General features: G+C 42.0%; 1 protein-coding gene across 1 annotated transcript in view; it reads right to left on the bottom strand.

Annotated features, from left to right (window-relative positions):
- The window catches only part of NUAK1 (NUAK family kinase 1), a 71461-nt gene extending 63327 nt beyond the window's left edge, over nucleotides 1-8134 (bottom strand). The window contains exon 1 of the mRNA XM_075274528.1: nucleotides 7384-8134. Coding sequence (XP_075130629.1) covers nucleotides 7384-7677 — 294 coding nt within the window. The 5' untranslated portion in view covers nucleotides 7678-8134. The remainder of the gene's footprint in view (nucleotides 1-7383) is intronic.
- Between the last annotated feature and the right edge of the window lie 8710 nt (nucleotides 8135-16844).

Genomic DNA, 16844 nt, shown 5'->3' on the forward strand with positions numbered 1-16844 from the left:
TTTGCAGCAGAAACGTTGCGATTTCAAAAACCGTTGTGTGGATATTTTCCATGTAGATATAATACGGACAAAAGGTCTGCAGACGGACTTTCCGTGAAAAAATGTTTTACATGTTTCCACTGCTATCTTTTCAACGTTTTTTTTTGGGGGGAGGGGCTGAGGCTCACTACGTTCTACCCCACACTGTAGAAATGCAGTGTCTTTGGCTTTTGCAGAGATGTCCCAGACAGTGAATGAGAATTTAATCACATTCACACATTACAGGAAAAGAATTCTGAGGAAAACGCTGCAGTTTTTTCTGGAGTGTTTTTTCCTGCAGCATTTTTTAGCTGAGTTTTACTACATGTGGCCTTAGTCTTAAGGTTATGATGAAGCAGGAGAAAAAAAAAAACTGGTAATTCTCAACTTTAAAAACTGAGCTTTTTTTTTATAAATTTGCTCCACACTTTTTAATACTATAACTGCAGATGCAAACAAACAAAAAGACTGAATAACACAGTTAGCTAATCCCATAGGATCTAGGCGTTTCTGCTTAATAATGGCTTAATCCTAAACAGACCGATTACAATATTATTGGCTAAATATTTTATTTCAAGATACATCTGGAAATCTGCAACCTCATTGTTCATATTGTTTGCTAAAAGAATTAAACTTAAAACAATTGTATTTAAAGACAAATTCCATCTTATAGGCAGAAAGTTGGTGTATGACAGAAAAAAAACTCTGAACTTAGTCACCATTTTATAAGCAAATACAGCAATTCGATTAAAGAGCTATTACACTTTTACATATAATTTTTTCGTATTATTCATCATTATGTGATGTTTGTGAACCTATCACAGACCAGATGTTGCAGCAGCCTCTGGATGCTGGAAACTGCTATTGGACGAGTGGCATGTGCAGCAGCGCTCCTAGTCAAGTAAGGGTAAGTTCACACTGGGTTTTTGGTCAGGATTTTGAGGCCGTGTTCGCTTCAAAATCCTGACCAAAAAGACAGCTCCCATTGAAATAAACAAGAGTCGGTCAGGTGTTTTTTCCAGCCATTTTTCTTGTGGCCGCGGGCATGCACAATCGGCTCTGCCCGAGACCTACAAGTTTGACCGCCTGCGCTGGAAGAAGACGTGTGAAGCGGCTGTTCCTGAAGAAGATGGAGGCAGTGCTGGAGAGTTCTCTCGCAGCATGGGTGACGCCCCAAGTGCTGTTTGAGCACTGGGGACTGCCCCCAGTGCTGCGAGAGAACTCATTTGCATACTGAGGAAAACAGTGATTTCTACAGAACGATGGTGCGGAGATGACATCTAAAGGTAACAGAAGAATAGCCTTTCTTAAGGCTATTCTTACGTGTCGACCAGAAAAAAATGTGTTTTAATGGTAGAATCCCTTTAAGTCACCAGCTCTGGACTCTGGATTGGATCTGACTGTATTACTGGCATTACAGATCTGTTCTATGTCACTTCAGAATAAAAAAAAAAAAACTTTAAAAAAGTCACAGACATTTTCTTGCAATTCCACCAAGTCTGCTGGAAAAGGGCCCTCAACCTTTCATCGCAAAAACGTGTTACAAATATTTAATGCCAGTGAACAACTTGATGTATTACAATACTTGGAACAGAAATGTTTATATAGTAAATCACTTGTACTTCACCTATACAATAGCTTAGGCCACATGTCTTCTTTGTGACATCATACAAATTATAGCAAGTATATAATATCTTTGCAAGGCTTCTGCCTATATTAAATGCTACAGCATGTGATATCTGGCAGAAGAATTAGATCTGCCTGACCCTAAATTTTCGTTCCAAAACAACATCATGTAACATCCCTATGTGAAATTTACCTTACACCTTATATGTAATAGACTGGGATATTTAAGACCTGATTGGCCTCATTCGTAAATTGAGTGTAGAGACTTGAGCGCAGGTCTAGTGTTCTGAGAGCAGGCGACGTATCAGTTTCCATTCTAATTGACCATTCACATAGCAAATCAGCAATCCTACCCAACTGCTGAGTGACACTGTCTCTTTATACCATAGCTAAACATATCAAGAGGAAAACTGGAAGAAATCAAGCAACATGGAGGCTCAGTTTACATGGACAGATCCATCCCTAAATGACATGAAAATCCAGATGACTATACACATTACTCATCATTCTGCTGGGGTGCAAAACTAAAGGACCAATTACCAATTCACATTCATTGCCCAGTGGGAAAAGGCCTGCGATCAGTTGAGGATGTGTTAATAAAACTCCACACAAACATAGTAGTACTTATCTCTTTAATCCCCTTCGTTCAGTCCATGCTGGTCCCTGCTGATGTTTGTTGTTGGCCTGCAGCGGTGACCTCAGATTGACAGCATTTTACTGCGGCAGCCAGTTAATGGCCTTGGTGAGCACACGTCAACTGGGACACAGCAGTGACATCATATCAATGGCAAATGATTAGCTGCAGTGGTCACATGATATCTGATGTCACCGCTGCAACCTCTCAACAACAGAGGGATACAGCAGAGACTGAAGTGGGGGATTCAAGAGCTATGTAATGCTCCATTTTTTTTTTTTTTTTTTTTTTACACATCTCCTTCTTGTGAGCAATTCTTAGTCCAAACTAGACAACCCCTTTAAATAACTCATTAACGCGCCCGGTCTCCGCTTTCAGGTTTCCGTCTTCTGCCCAAGAAACTGGACAGGAGACAGAAACCGGCAGTCAGTTGAACGGGTTTACAAAGTGTTCGCCCGTGTCTTCTGGTCTCCGTGGTGAAACAGTTTTTTTTTTTAACCAGACACAAAGTTGGCCATGCAGGACTTTGTGTCAGGATTAAAAAAAAAAAAAAGTTTCACTGCGGAGACCACGAAACGCTTACAGGCACTCACGGGCAGACACTGACTTCTGGGTTTCCATCTCCTTTTGGCAGAACACGGAAACCCACAAAGTGAAGACCGGGCGCAAGTGTGAGCCCGCCCTTAGTTGGTCAGTCGCTGTTGATTTCCAGTAAATAATCCAACCATTTACAGAGACTTGCTATTCTCCTTCCTTGAAATACAGCATGTCCACTTTGTCTTACCTCGGACATTTGTCTTTGTGGAAGAGTGGGGACAACACAAAGCACATGAGCCACCTTTAGTTTTTGCTAAAATGTAGTAAATGAACGTACATTCACACTTGGACTTGATCAGTTTGAGGGTCCATTCACACGGAGGAAAATGGTGCTTTATTTGGCGCTGAATTTTCAGCGCTGAAAAAAAAAAAGCTTCCCACTGACTTCAATGGGTGCCGCTAGCTTTTTTTTTTGCACTAGCAGAATTTTCCTCTAGTGGAAAATTGTGGTAGTGGAAAAAAAAGCTAGCGGAACCCATTGAAATCAGTGGGAGGCTTTTTTTTTAGCGTGGAAAATTCCACTAGAGGAAAATTGCGCTAGCAGAAAAAAAAAGGTAGCAGAACTCATTGAAATCAATGGGAGGCTTTTTTTCAGCGCTGAAATTCCACACCAAATTCCTCCCCATTTTTCTCTGTGTAAATGGACCCTTAGACCGGGGCCACATGGGCCGAAAACGCTGCAATTTGCCCGTGACGGTAATGCCGCAGGAAAAATCGCGGCGTTATACAGTACTTGCAAAGTGGATGAGATTCATGCGGACCATTGCGGTTTTGAAAATTGCAGAATGTCAATTAGCCAGCGGCTTTCCTATAGATATAATGGTAAGAGAAAGTCCGCGGAGGAAAACTCTGTGAATTTTCTCTTCAAAGCGCTGCGGGAAGAACCGCAACGCAGCGGTTCTTCCCGCAGCACTTTAGCGCTGCATTTACGGCCCGTGGGGACTGAGCCTTACACAGTTTTTTATTGGAACCCCACAAACACATTGCCATCCTGCCAACATTGCTAGTATCATCTGCATGTTTTTTTTCACATTCTGGAAACATGCAGATCACATGCATATTCTCCTTCACTATTCATAGATAGATAATGCGGTGTATGAAAATGACTTACAGTACTCATAAATATATAAAAAGATCTGAACAAAGTCAAATTAATGTTTTATGAGAACAGAAATCTGCAAAAATACTTTTAACATTATTATAATCACCAATTAGAAGTCTTAAAGGGGTTTTGCCTTGGAAAGTATTTATTCCCTATCCTTAGGACCCCCATGATCCTGAGAACAGGGTTGTTTTCTCCCCATTGTGAATACAGCCTGAGCGCCAAGTGTAGGTGTGGTCATGCAGGATGGAAAACCTTCAAGCTCCTATTGACTTCAATTGGAGTGCCGAATGTAGCCTAGTTCTGTACTTCGGCTATCTCTAGCACCTCCATTGAAGTGGCCCGGAAGCATCCTATCGTACATGGCCACACATTTAGCCTGGCTGCTGTTTGGCTGAATTCACAACACTGGGAAAACCCCCCCATTCTCAGGATCAGTAGGGGTCGTAGCAGTCAGACCCCCACCTTTCTGTTATTTATCCTATATCCATAGGTTACTATTTGTGCCATAACCCTTTTAAGTTATAAAAAACTAAGACGGACAGTATTCTTGTACCAGCAGATAGAAGGAATCTAGTAAGTGACCATGTGATATATGGTCATGCTGAAGTTTCCAGAACGAGAATCACTTTTTGGAGTGGACCTCCTAAGGCATGACTGGGAGAGTTCCCCAAAACAATAGAACTAACTAGTCCTGTATGACATACTTATGCCCTAACAAGTGACATGGACAAGGTTGGTCTAAGTACACAACCCTTTTAAGAAAAATGGTCAGACTTGCCAACGTACATGATGATCCGCATTATGGCCCACGTTATGCTCTGTACTTGCTGACAATGCTCCAATATACTAATTTAAAAATTGGATTTCAACCTCAGTATGAGACATTTTAGTGGATTAAAATGATGAACTTTTGGTAGCTAAGGTCACTGTGGTCAATCTCTAACCTGCTGTTTTCTTAATATAAGCATTGCATTAGATACCTCAGCAGAAGTCTTACGATATTCACCTTATGTAAAAAAAACAAAAAAAAACTGATACCATTAAGGTACGATTTTAAGAGCACACTTTATTCTGAAACCACAGAGAGAACTAGAACATTACTGGAAAGATGCTGAGAGTGCATCATTTTAGTCCAAGTAGGTCAGTCACATCACCGCGCTCATCTACACGGTACACGCTCTGAACTTTGCTGAGCCATATCAGATGCTGAATTACACTTTTATGATAGGTTTCTCTCCTTGACTAATATTCTAACCGTACTGTCTCACACCGCCATGCAATACAATAACTCTGGCAGAAAATGTCACCTTGCTATACCATGCCTTGATCTTGTTGTGCAGAACTATCGTAGTTGAATGGCTGCAAGGCAAAGAGAATGACTGCTATGCCTACTGTATATACCGATATAAATAAAGACATGTGGCTAACATTGTGATCAATTTGGCTAAGTTCATCTGCCACCAACAAGGCTACCTCTTTAGATGGGACCCTGCACTACAAAGACTCTCCTCTCTCTGAGCTTGCATGTCCAAATACATTCAGGGAAATAAACTGCACTTCATTTGTAGGCCCCAGAGAGAGGAGAGTATCTGTAGTGTATGGTAAGCATAATATGGCTGAAATATAATGTTTACCATACGTTTTCATCAGCACCGTTCACCTTGGTAGGCTTACACCACCCATGTACTATGGTCAGCCATTCATATGACTGCCACATGTGAAAAGCTGGACCTGTAGTGATCAACAAAGGTTCCACCTGAAGATTTGTCTTGATATCTTGATATGAAAACCCCTTATACCTAATACGCTCTGGATTGCTGACAATGGAATGCCTGTTATAACAACATGATTTAATAGGTCACATTGGTGCATGCAGTGATGGCAGCATCACAGGCAACATATTTGGAAGATTATCTCAAAGTACACTTAACATGCCCCTGTGCGCCAGTCATCCCTTCAGGCATGCGGGAGACTAAGTGGCAGACGTCACTGCATATATCTCTCTTGGACAAGATGCTTTCACCTGACACCCCCCTGCTTGTCCCTGTTTTGCATCCACCCTGATTTGCTGGCATATAAACCATGTGACTGACAGCAGCAGCGACACTACTGCACACAGCTCTGCCTGGAGCCTGTTTGGGTCCAAAGGTTAGATAAACTGTTATGAGACCTCACAGAGTGTATTACGCCAGTACAGGACAATAACCAAACAATGAGCGATGTGGATATGTAACACCTTATTCTTTGTATCATGAAAAGTTATTGAAAATTACAATATACTCAGCACTTGATTCCTCACTATTGTTAACATATCTGCTTGCTGTAAGTGAACATCCTCTTGTTTACATCCAGAGGGCGAAGGCCTATACAGTTCTAGAGCTTTATTCAAACGTGTTTTTAGCAGACATGTTACAGCTGTATTGATATAAATTTACTTGAAGGTTGCCATCCACAGAATAGGTCATCAGTATCTGGTGGGTGGGGGTCAGACACCCAGATCTTGCACCAATCAGCTGCAGTCTAAAGCCATTGCACAAAATAGAGGTAAAAGCAGTAATAGGCGCAGAGCTGCTGCCCCATCCGCTGTATAGCAGTGGTGGTAGGTTCCGCATCCTGTGCAGTGGCTTCCAGGACACTCAGTCAACTTAGCTGATCAGTACAGGTTCTGGGTGTCAGACCAGACCAGACCAATTGGATATTAATGACCTGTCCTGAGGTCCTCAGTATAAAAAACACCTGGGAGCAGAAAATCCCTTTGAGCTTTACTTACACATATCTGGAAAACCCCTATTTAAGAAGCATTTCCTATAAAAGTGAAAGAATCTGAACAGTAAATCCTTATCTTTTACTTTTACTCATCGTTCTAGTAAGCCATTCCTTAGTTATGTGTGTTTCTTCTAAGACTGGGTGACAACCAATATGACTGCCATTATAGCTACCATGAGGAGTAATAACTCAACTTTCCTAGTGTTCTGAAGAACAACACAGCCTAGAGAAGCAACCAAATGTCTGAAAAATGTAGCTATGTAAGCTCTACTTGCAGGCATACATGTTTTCCTTTATTTCTTCTACCATAGCTTTGGTCCCCACCATATGCAGTTCATTGCCATGATGATCAGCTAGGTAGCCCATACAGATGGACATACGGACGCATTCACATGGTGCACGTGCGTGCAGTTAAACTGCATCTGAAAAATTTGCATTCAGTTTCGAGGCAGTTTTTGGTGCAATTTTTTACGTTAAATAATTTGGTTTCACTTACAAAAACTTCAAATCTGCATGCAGCTCTCACTGTATCTAACTGCACTATGGGAACGCACCCTAAGACAGAGTGATAGGACAATTGGCTGCGGTGAATAATATCACATAGTAGGGTTAGTCACAAGTTGTGGAGCATACTTACCACTCTGCCTGAAAACCTCTCTATCGCCCTCTTGACTTTGCCATAGGTGCCTTTGCCCAGGGTTTCCAGCAGCTCATACCTGTGCTTCAGGTTATGTTTGTGATGGTGCCTCTTGACCCCATGCTGTTTGAGCACCAGCTCTGGGGTAGTTTCCTCCTCAGAAGGAGTATGGGATGGAGAGGACAGGTTCATCTGCTCCACCATGCCCACAGTCCCCTTGTCTGGTCCCATATGTTCTCTGCTCTTGTCATCCTCATTGGGCTCCAGTCTGTCCACCTCAGCATCTCCATCCATGTCTCCAGGGATTCACTAGACACTGGTCAGAGAGTGTGGCTACTGCAGCTGCGCATTTGGCACATGTATATACCCTAGAGCCCGGCTTGTCAGCATCTCCCCATGATGTGTGTCCCCAGGGTATGACGAGTGTAGCACTAGGCTCAGAGCATGGTGTGTACGGATAGCTATGACATGTGAATGCTACCCATGCCCAGACGAGGTATGCCCTGACTACAATTGTTCCGAGGTAATGCTTGCTGATGTACTCGGCATTCAGTCAGTGCAGTGCCCGGGGTGCAGGGGTAGAGATCCGGTGCCCAAGGGTGCTGTGCCTGCTGCCGGGATGCTGCTGATTCACCTTTCCTAATGCCATGTTCCTCCGCTCTCCTTCCTGTCGCCTATATGATGCTCTCGGGCAGCAGTTTCCAGGCTGATGTGAGAGGCCCTTTTCATCCCCCTGTTCTCTCCTCTTGTGTGAGGGAAAGCCCATGTGGGTGGAGCCGCGTCCTCCTCCTTCTCCTCACATTCCAGGCAGCGCTAAACACTTAGACCATAGTGTATGTTGTTCAGCCTAAGCTTGTCCCCGGGAGAGGAAGGATTTGCACATGTGGTAGGGAGAGGACCTTCCAAATCACTTTTGTAATTGGCACCGATAGTAGCAAGTTTACGAAGTTGTAGCACAGTCTGCGAGTTCCCTGCTGTGTCACAGGATTTTTGCTATTGTGTAGCCTACCTCCTCCCCCCTCAGTTAACTCTTTGTTCAGATTGGGGTTAGATGTGTACCAGGAGGTTGCTGTACTGGACAGGCAGGGAGATTCATTGCTTTTACTTTCTAGGCAAATATACATGTACCTGCAAAGTACCTCATGCTCTAACTGTAATTATTACGGCAAAAAGACCCTAGTGCCCCTCCACATGCCGTATCTAAAACCGCCAATGTGAAGGCTGAAGGTCCGAGAGACCGTCACACTGATCCCATAACCTTGTAACACCTTGTCACTGAACCCTTACATTCTTGCGGGACAAAATTAAATCCTCATAAGAGGACCAATTTAGTTATTCTGTACATTGTACTGGGTTACATTAATTTATAAATTTGATCTGGCATTGCATAATCTCCAGATGTGATCTATGGGTGAGGTAGATAGGCGAAGCGATATATACTGGATGTGACATGGTCAGTGACCAAGGTTAGTGGATATGTGGTGTCCAGGTGACGAGAGATCATCCAGTTGCTTACAATAAGGTCTCTGTTATAAGGTATTGGTCCCATTAAGAGTGTATAGGAGTCATGATGATGATACGCTATATACATGGAGAACAGTGGCTGCCCGATAGCTCAGGTGTAGGCAAAGACAGGCAGCAGAACTCGAATTTACGTAGGGAAGCGTAAGACCTAAGGCCCTTTGAGTCAGCATGTGCTAATAAAATACAGGAATAAATAAAAAAATAAATAAATACAAAATAATAATAATAATACGACAGCCCCGAACACAACTGGTGACGGCTCATAAAGTTTTATGTTTGATGTAATGATAGTAACTTCTATTACAAAATTGTCTGACCTCAGTATAAGCAATGCTATCTCCAATGCCGCCCCTGCTACCTCTTGTGTCACCCCCTCTACCTCATAGATTGTAAGCTCTTGCAAGCAGGGCTCTCAGTCCCATTGTGTGAAATGACTATTTCTTTGTAATGTATCTTTTGTCTGTATTTGAACCCTACAAATGTACAGTGCCGCCATATAAATAAAAATTTTCTTTTTCATTATTATTATTATTATTACACTGGAAAACACGCTGTGGATATCTTAAATGTCATTAAGTGTTTCTTAAGCAGTTTTTTATGCTGATTTCAAATCTGAAAACCGTTTTGCTCTATCAGGTCAAATTATTAAGATACTGACGAATAAATGTTTTTATTTTGCTTAAATAGGACTACAAGCTTCTGACAGTATACAAAATGATATATATATATATATATATATATATATATATTCTCTCTCTCTCTCTCTCTATATATATATATATATATATATATATATATATATATATATACTAGCATCTGCCCACGACTTTGTCTGCGTGTTGCTGTTGGCAATTGTTCCTGGCGATGGTCCGCCTGCGCCCTTGTCTCGGCTCTGCTACATCTCTGTATATTTGCAGTATAACCAGGTGTGCCCCGGCTACCGATCATCCAAACACACAAACATCCAAACACTCAAACGTTCACATTTATAATATTAGTATGATATATATAAGAATATTGCATTATAATTATTTATTAAAGGGGCTTTATCATTGGCAAAAGTCATTTTTAACTTGCATAGCCTTTAGAAAGACTAATCCAGACCTACCTTCTGTATGTAAATTGCCTCAGTAGTGTTTGAATAAGTCCGTTTTTATCCATATGCTAATTAGCCTCCTCTGTGCACAGGAAGTTGTCAGCCAGCTCTCCTCTCTATGCTGTGTGCTGTGTATGAGAGCAGGGAGGAGTCAGCAGCAGCAGCAGCCGCCTGTGCTGTATACACAGGAGACAGAGCACGAAGAGACTTCCGGGCTGCACGGAGAAGGATCATTAGCATACGAATAAAAACGGACTTATTAAAAATCTACTGAGGCAATTTACATACAAAAGGTAGGTGTGAAATAGCCTTTCTAGAAAACCTTCATCGCAGTCAGCGATGAACATGGTGAGCGCTTCCACCAAGACATTTCGGTGATGGAGTCACGCTATCAGGGTCGGGGGAGTGCAGCGATGTTGGCAGACTACTGTTGGACGCTTCAGCATGATTTGTCAACTCATCAGTATAAGCGGAAGTCACAGCCAAGAAATTTAAACCATGAACATGTTTAACGAATTTTTGCACATATTTTACAGATATTAGACTTCAAACTGAATTTTTGTTTATCATACAATTATGATCATTACATATAATTTCAGTAGTTTCAGCCAGTAGTTATAGCCATGTTAATGTTTGCATTTAAAATTCATGTAGCAATAACTTTTAAAATACAAGCTTTTGTGCAAAAATTACATTTCGTATGTTTTGAAGTAATTAATTGAAATATAAACTAAGATCGATTATTGTATACCAAGATATCCGCGGAAAGTTTTTTTTTTTTGTTTAGTGTTATCAGCCATCATGGCTGCCAGCCCACTAAATCCTCGTGAAAAAGAGGAAAAGGCCAATATGGTACAGTAGCAAGTACATGGCCTGCATCACATATACCTTAGCAAGTACATGGCCTGCATCACATATACCGTAGTAAATACATGGCCTGCATCACATCTACCTTAGCAAGTACATGGCCTGCATCACATATACCTTAGCAAGTACATGGCCTGCATCACATATACCTTAGCAAGTACATGGCCTCCTCCTTCTCCTCACATTCCAGGCAGCGCTGGAGTGGGGAGCACACGGGGCACAGCAGAACGAGCGGCTGTAGTGAGGAAGCTGGGGTCAGCAAATGGGGCACAGTCGAGCAAGCAAACGGCTGTAGTGAGGGAGACTACATGAGGGAGCCGAGGTCAGCACACGGGGCACAGCAGAGCGAGCGAACGGCTGGAGTGAGGGAGACTACATAAGGGAGCCATGGGGCACAGGAGGGCGAGCGAGCAGCTGGAGTGAGGGAGACAAAAAAGTCAATGGTACCGCACACTCTAAGATTATATGTGGTGCTAGCGAAAAAAGGTCCTTTGACCCAAATATACTAGTGAAGATAGATTTTGCTGCACACACTTTTTTGTGATCAAAGGAATTAGAGATTTATTTTACAACATAGTTAAAGGGGTTGTCCCATCACAAGGATCCTATCTATACTGCTTGTTAATGTGGATGTAAGACTTTTCCTAAATACACTGCTTCAGCAAAGCTGCTTTGTTTGTCCACTATCTTACTTTATTCAATTAATTGTTGACAGAGCCCTTGACTTATCTGCTCTAAAGTCAAGTGATGTATCTGCTGCTCTCAGGGGGAGGAGGGGCTAAGTGCAGGGGAGCCAGCCTGTGTATCTAGCTATTCCTGTGTCTACACCACGTGACCTAGCTTCCTGCTGTCAGATAGAGGAGAGGAGCTGCTTTCATGTCTTCTGTTCTCCCAGTTATCAGGCTAGCTAATTCATTTGTGTTCATGATGGCAGAGACAGGCAGTCTCTGTATGTAACACGGAATGGAGTTGCTGCTGCCTGTACTTCATAGTCCAATATGGGTGGGTGGAGCTACACTCGAATTTGGGGGCGGAGCTAAACGGCAGGTTGCATGTGAAACCCCGCCCACTAAATGATGCAAGAAACCAGGAAGAAAGAAGCTTTTACAGCCGTGAAAACTGGTGAGTATGCGACCTGGGAATACCCCTTTAACGCCTTTTGAAACAATGCAAAATATTGGTATAGAAAGACAAGCTAGATCAATTGGATATGATGTTTCAGTCCTTAGACCTTCATCAGAAGCGATCTAGTGTGGTAGCAGGATCAGTATAAGTGTCAAGGCCTTGACACTTTTTGTGGACAGGGATTCCGTCTTTTGGGGCCCCATACGGAACCCGAAGGATGAAAACCAAAACGCTAAAATAGACAAGAATTAATACAGGTGAACCCCAACATAAATATGCAAAACCCAAAATAATGAAAAACACAAATATATACAATCACATATCACAACGCGTTTCCCCCTTCATGATTCAGGGTTCATCAGGGAATAAAAGTATGATATGACAATTGACTACATGAGCCTCCATATTATTGCACACAGCACGATCATGGTATGGATATATCAATATAGACATAAGCACACTGCTAAGGTAGCAATTAGGATTCAGGCAAAGTTCACACAGATGAAACACAATAGGGAAAAAAATTATCTCCTATTTGATATATTATCACAGGGGGAGCAAATTTAACACCATGAGGATTGAAACCTCTCATTAGATATATAAAAGGAAAGCTATAATACATAGGTCCAAATGGAATAAACACACAGATAGTAAACATGCCCAATGAATAAACCTATATATGTATGCACCTCGTAGAGGATCAGCAACTCACTGTATTATAGAGAACTCACCCAGCACAGCCATATTATTACTGCAAAGTGGTGATACTCATCTTAGCACTAGTGTACAGTAGGTATGTGCTAGTAGTACAGGTGGACATCTTCTGTCCTTCAAACTTTAGGCTACCACCATCTTTGGATGGAGTGTATGAAGCCAATGGGCCTGGACAGGTGCCAGTGTCTCCATGTGAAAGGGACAGTGATGCCAACCTGTACCTGGTTAAATACCCCTCCTGGCTTCTCAGGTTACCTATCATTGCTCATCATACACAGCATGCAGGAATGTAGACAGTTACCTTTTCAACACAACCACAGACTAAGGCCTGCTTCGCATCAGCATTCAGGTTTCCGTTCAGGTTCTCCGCTTTTGGACTCCTGAACATTCGTAAATCGGGTTGAGCCAATCTTGAGATTTCATTTTCCAGCTGATCCTGATCGTGAGATTTGCTTGATCGCCAATCGGAATCCGATCTTTTCCGATCCCGATCGCTCAACCCCATTCGGAAACCTATACGCATTAAAAAGCGGTTACCTAACAAACCACACAGTCCCCATAGACTATAATGAGGTCCGTGTGGTCTCTGCACGAAACATGCACAGAAAAAAAGTACTGCAAGCACCACTTTTCTCTTTGCAAGTTTCGTGCGGAAACCAAAAGGAAACCACATGGACTTCTTTATAGTCAATGGGGTCCATGTGGTTTCTTAGGTAACCACTTTTTAATGTATATAGGTTTCCGTTCGGGGGGGTTCCTAAGCAAACCTCCGGAACAGAAACCCGAACGCTGATGTGAAGTTTGCCTGTTGTGATATATCAATGTGATCTAGTGCAAGGAGGCCGGTATTGGTAAATATAATAAATACAATAAATACAGCAAGCTCAAATGCAAATCTGTAACCTCTCTACAACTACATGCTGATGTTTTTAAGGAGGTAATATCTGTGATGATTAGATACAGGATGGCTGATATTTGTAAATGCTGTAAATACCACACGATCAGGTTCGTATCCATTTATCATCTGTGTGAACTTTGCCTGAATCCTTATTACTACTTTAGTAGCCTGTGTTTACCTTTACATTGATAACTATACATTCCAGCTGGTTGGGCTGTCTGCAGTAAGGGCTAGTTCACATGGGGATTCCGCGTGTCTGGGACTGTCAGAGGGTGAAAGGCACAGAATAAAAGCAGAGGACTGAAGAACAAATCTGAATGGGGAGTTTGCATGAATTCCTCTTCATATTCTGCCATCTGAACACAGAAGAGTACCCTAAGGCAAAGTAAGCTCCTGCATCTTACTAAGAGGATATAGATAGGTATGAGGACATGTACCCTGTCATTTTTTTTTTTATTTTTTTTTTGCCTATTCCAGGAGAACTACTTTCAAGAAAGCTTGGTTTAGGCTAAGGCCCCACGTAGCATCCCACAGAGAAAAGCGCTGCAAGGAAAAAAACAGTGGCAACACGGCTTGGTTTTCACCACAGTGCTTTTCACGGAAACCCCTGCAGACTTTCTGCTTCAATTATACCTATAGAGAAACCGCCGGCATTTCCGTAGGTATAATTCACATGCTGTGATTTCCAAAACAGCCTATTTTCCTGCAATATGGGGAATCCCATACACTTTGCAGGAATTTTAAAACGCTGCGGTTTATCCTACGGCGTTTATGCCACATGGGGCCCCAGCCTTAAAAAGGAACGGTCACCATGTACAAAATACTAAATGTTGTAAATCATTTGATTCCCAGTGTGCCCCTGCTCAAAATGGCATTTTTGTTATTAAAATCTGTCGGCCCGTTCAAAAGATACAGTCCCTGGAAGGTTATATGTAAACTAACCAAGTGGGCGGTAAACCTTTATTTGAGAAAAACATGAGAAAAACAAAAGGTTTCTTCCCACTTGAGGAATGAGAGCTAATTTACATATAACCTTCCAAGGACTGTATCTTTTGAACGGACAGACAGATTTTAATAACAAAAATGCCAACCTGATCGGGGGCACAGTGGGAATCAAATGATGTACAATGTTTAGTATTTTGTACAAAGTGACAGATCCGATTTAAATATAAAGAAAACGCCAATGTTATTTTTCCATCATGGAGACCTTCATGCTGTAAGAATATTTGTGAGCGGTATTTACAAGGCAGTGAGCTGAATTTGTTCCGACTATTGCTTAGAAACAGATGCCACAGCCAGTGGGTATCACTACCTGAGCTGCAGCTCTCCATATTCTAGATTCATTCTTCTCAAACCGTGAGGCGGAAACCAAGGAGGCAGCTTTGACAAAAGAGATGATACGCAGGTCTTGTCTGCTATGACACTTTATATAGTTGCAGCAGTGTCTGGGTTACCAACGTAATTGTTCCCTTTTGTGCTTCCAACCCAAAGTTAATATGACATGTAGGATAGGATGTAGTTTGCATTTAAGAAATTATTAAAAATTCCTACTTTTATTGTGACAAGCAGGGCATACAATTTCAGAAAGATTCTATATTAGCTTTCTTTTCTAAGGCAAGACCTGCCGCTTTATACTTTTTACTGTCGGACTGTTTTTCCTCATTCTCTCCGAACATGTGTCAGTATTGACCGTTGTTACAGGTCTGTGCTCTTGCAATCCACATAAGGGTCAGTGCACACAGAGTTTTTTGGCACTGATTTTGAAGCTGAATCCGCCTCAAAATTAGCTTCCAAAAAGAGCCTCCCTATTGGGAGGTTTTTTGGAGGCTGATTTTGAGGCAGATTCAGCATCAAAATCAGCGCCAAAAAACTCTGTGTACACTGACCCTAAGGCTCCATTCCCACGGAGTAACGTGCCGCGCATTCAGACACGTATATACGTGTCAGAGTGTGAGTGATCAAAACAGATCCCATTCACTTCAGTGTGTGTCGGCTCGCGTGTGCTACACATTGAAATCAATGGGTTAAAAAGCCTCCCATTGATTTCAATGTGTAGCGCCCGTAAGCGGCACACATTGAAGTTAATGGGAACTGTTTTGAGCGCTCACACTCTGACACGTGTATACGTGTCTGAATGTGCGGCGCGTTACTCCGTGGGAACGGATCCTAAGACCTCAGGTGAATATTGCAGCACATAAAGCCTCTCCTTTATAGGTGGCTATACATAGTAGAGGCAAGAGAGCTGGACCTACTTATTTCTACAGGACTGACCAACTAATGTGTATGTCAGGGTTCCTAACTATCCACCAATGGCAGATGTTGAGATAAAGAAGGGTCGGACATATTTGAGTTCAACATGATTCTTTGTTTTTGCGGGGGATAAGCCACCACCGGAGGCATTTTATAGGGGCTTATTTCCTTCTCCCTATTAAAAGCAGATACACATTCCGCTCATGTTAAGGGAGAGTTTGGAAAATGTGCTGTCAGCTGATGCTAGATTCACACCTGTGTTCGGGTTTCCATTCTTTAGGTCCATTTAGACACCCGAAAACCAGAAACCCATGCCGCTTAAAAAGCAGTTACCTGTGAAAACCCGTGGACTCTATAGACTATAATGGGGTCTGCCGGGTTTCCACCCGAAAAATGAGAAAATCCTGTTTGCATTTTTTTAACTGGATTCTGGGGCATAAACATCAAATATAGAGCAGGTGTAGGTGTGAACCTAACCTTACAGCTATATAATGTGTATGGCCACCTCTAAGTGCACATTTAGAATACTCCATGCATTAAAAACCTTTGATTCTGTGTCTATAGTTGTCTGCATGAATCTTTCAGATTAAATAGTACAGTAAGTGTATTCTATCAGTATATATTCTATCAGTATACAGAACATTTGTCAACTCTGGACAATGGTGTTACTGATTATGCTTGCTGAAAAGAGAAGTCTTGGATCTGAAAAGGGTAAAAAGAGAGACCAAATTTTTCTTTACAAAGACATTCATTCAAAAAACAGAATCTTCATCCCGTACATTAGAGTGCTACAAATACAATTCTGAGCAATGCTACCCTATTTGAACCTAAGTGTAATTGTCTTTAAGCAGTAAGAAATGCGCATACATTGACCTTTGAACTCTGAGGAAGTCACTTTGAGATTAAATATTTTGGAGGATTGATGGATGTTGTGGTGACTATGGGTTTGTACACATCATCATTCACATAATTTACAGTTCCTACACC

This window comes from Leptodactylus fuscus, chromosome 5, assembly GCF_031893055.1.
Source record: "Leptodactylus fuscus isolate aLepFus1 chromosome 5, aLepFus1.hap2, whole genome shotgun sequence".
Taxonomy (NCBI): domain Eukaryota; kingdom Metazoa; phylum Chordata; class Amphibia; order Anura; family Leptodactylidae; genus Leptodactylus; species Leptodactylus fuscus.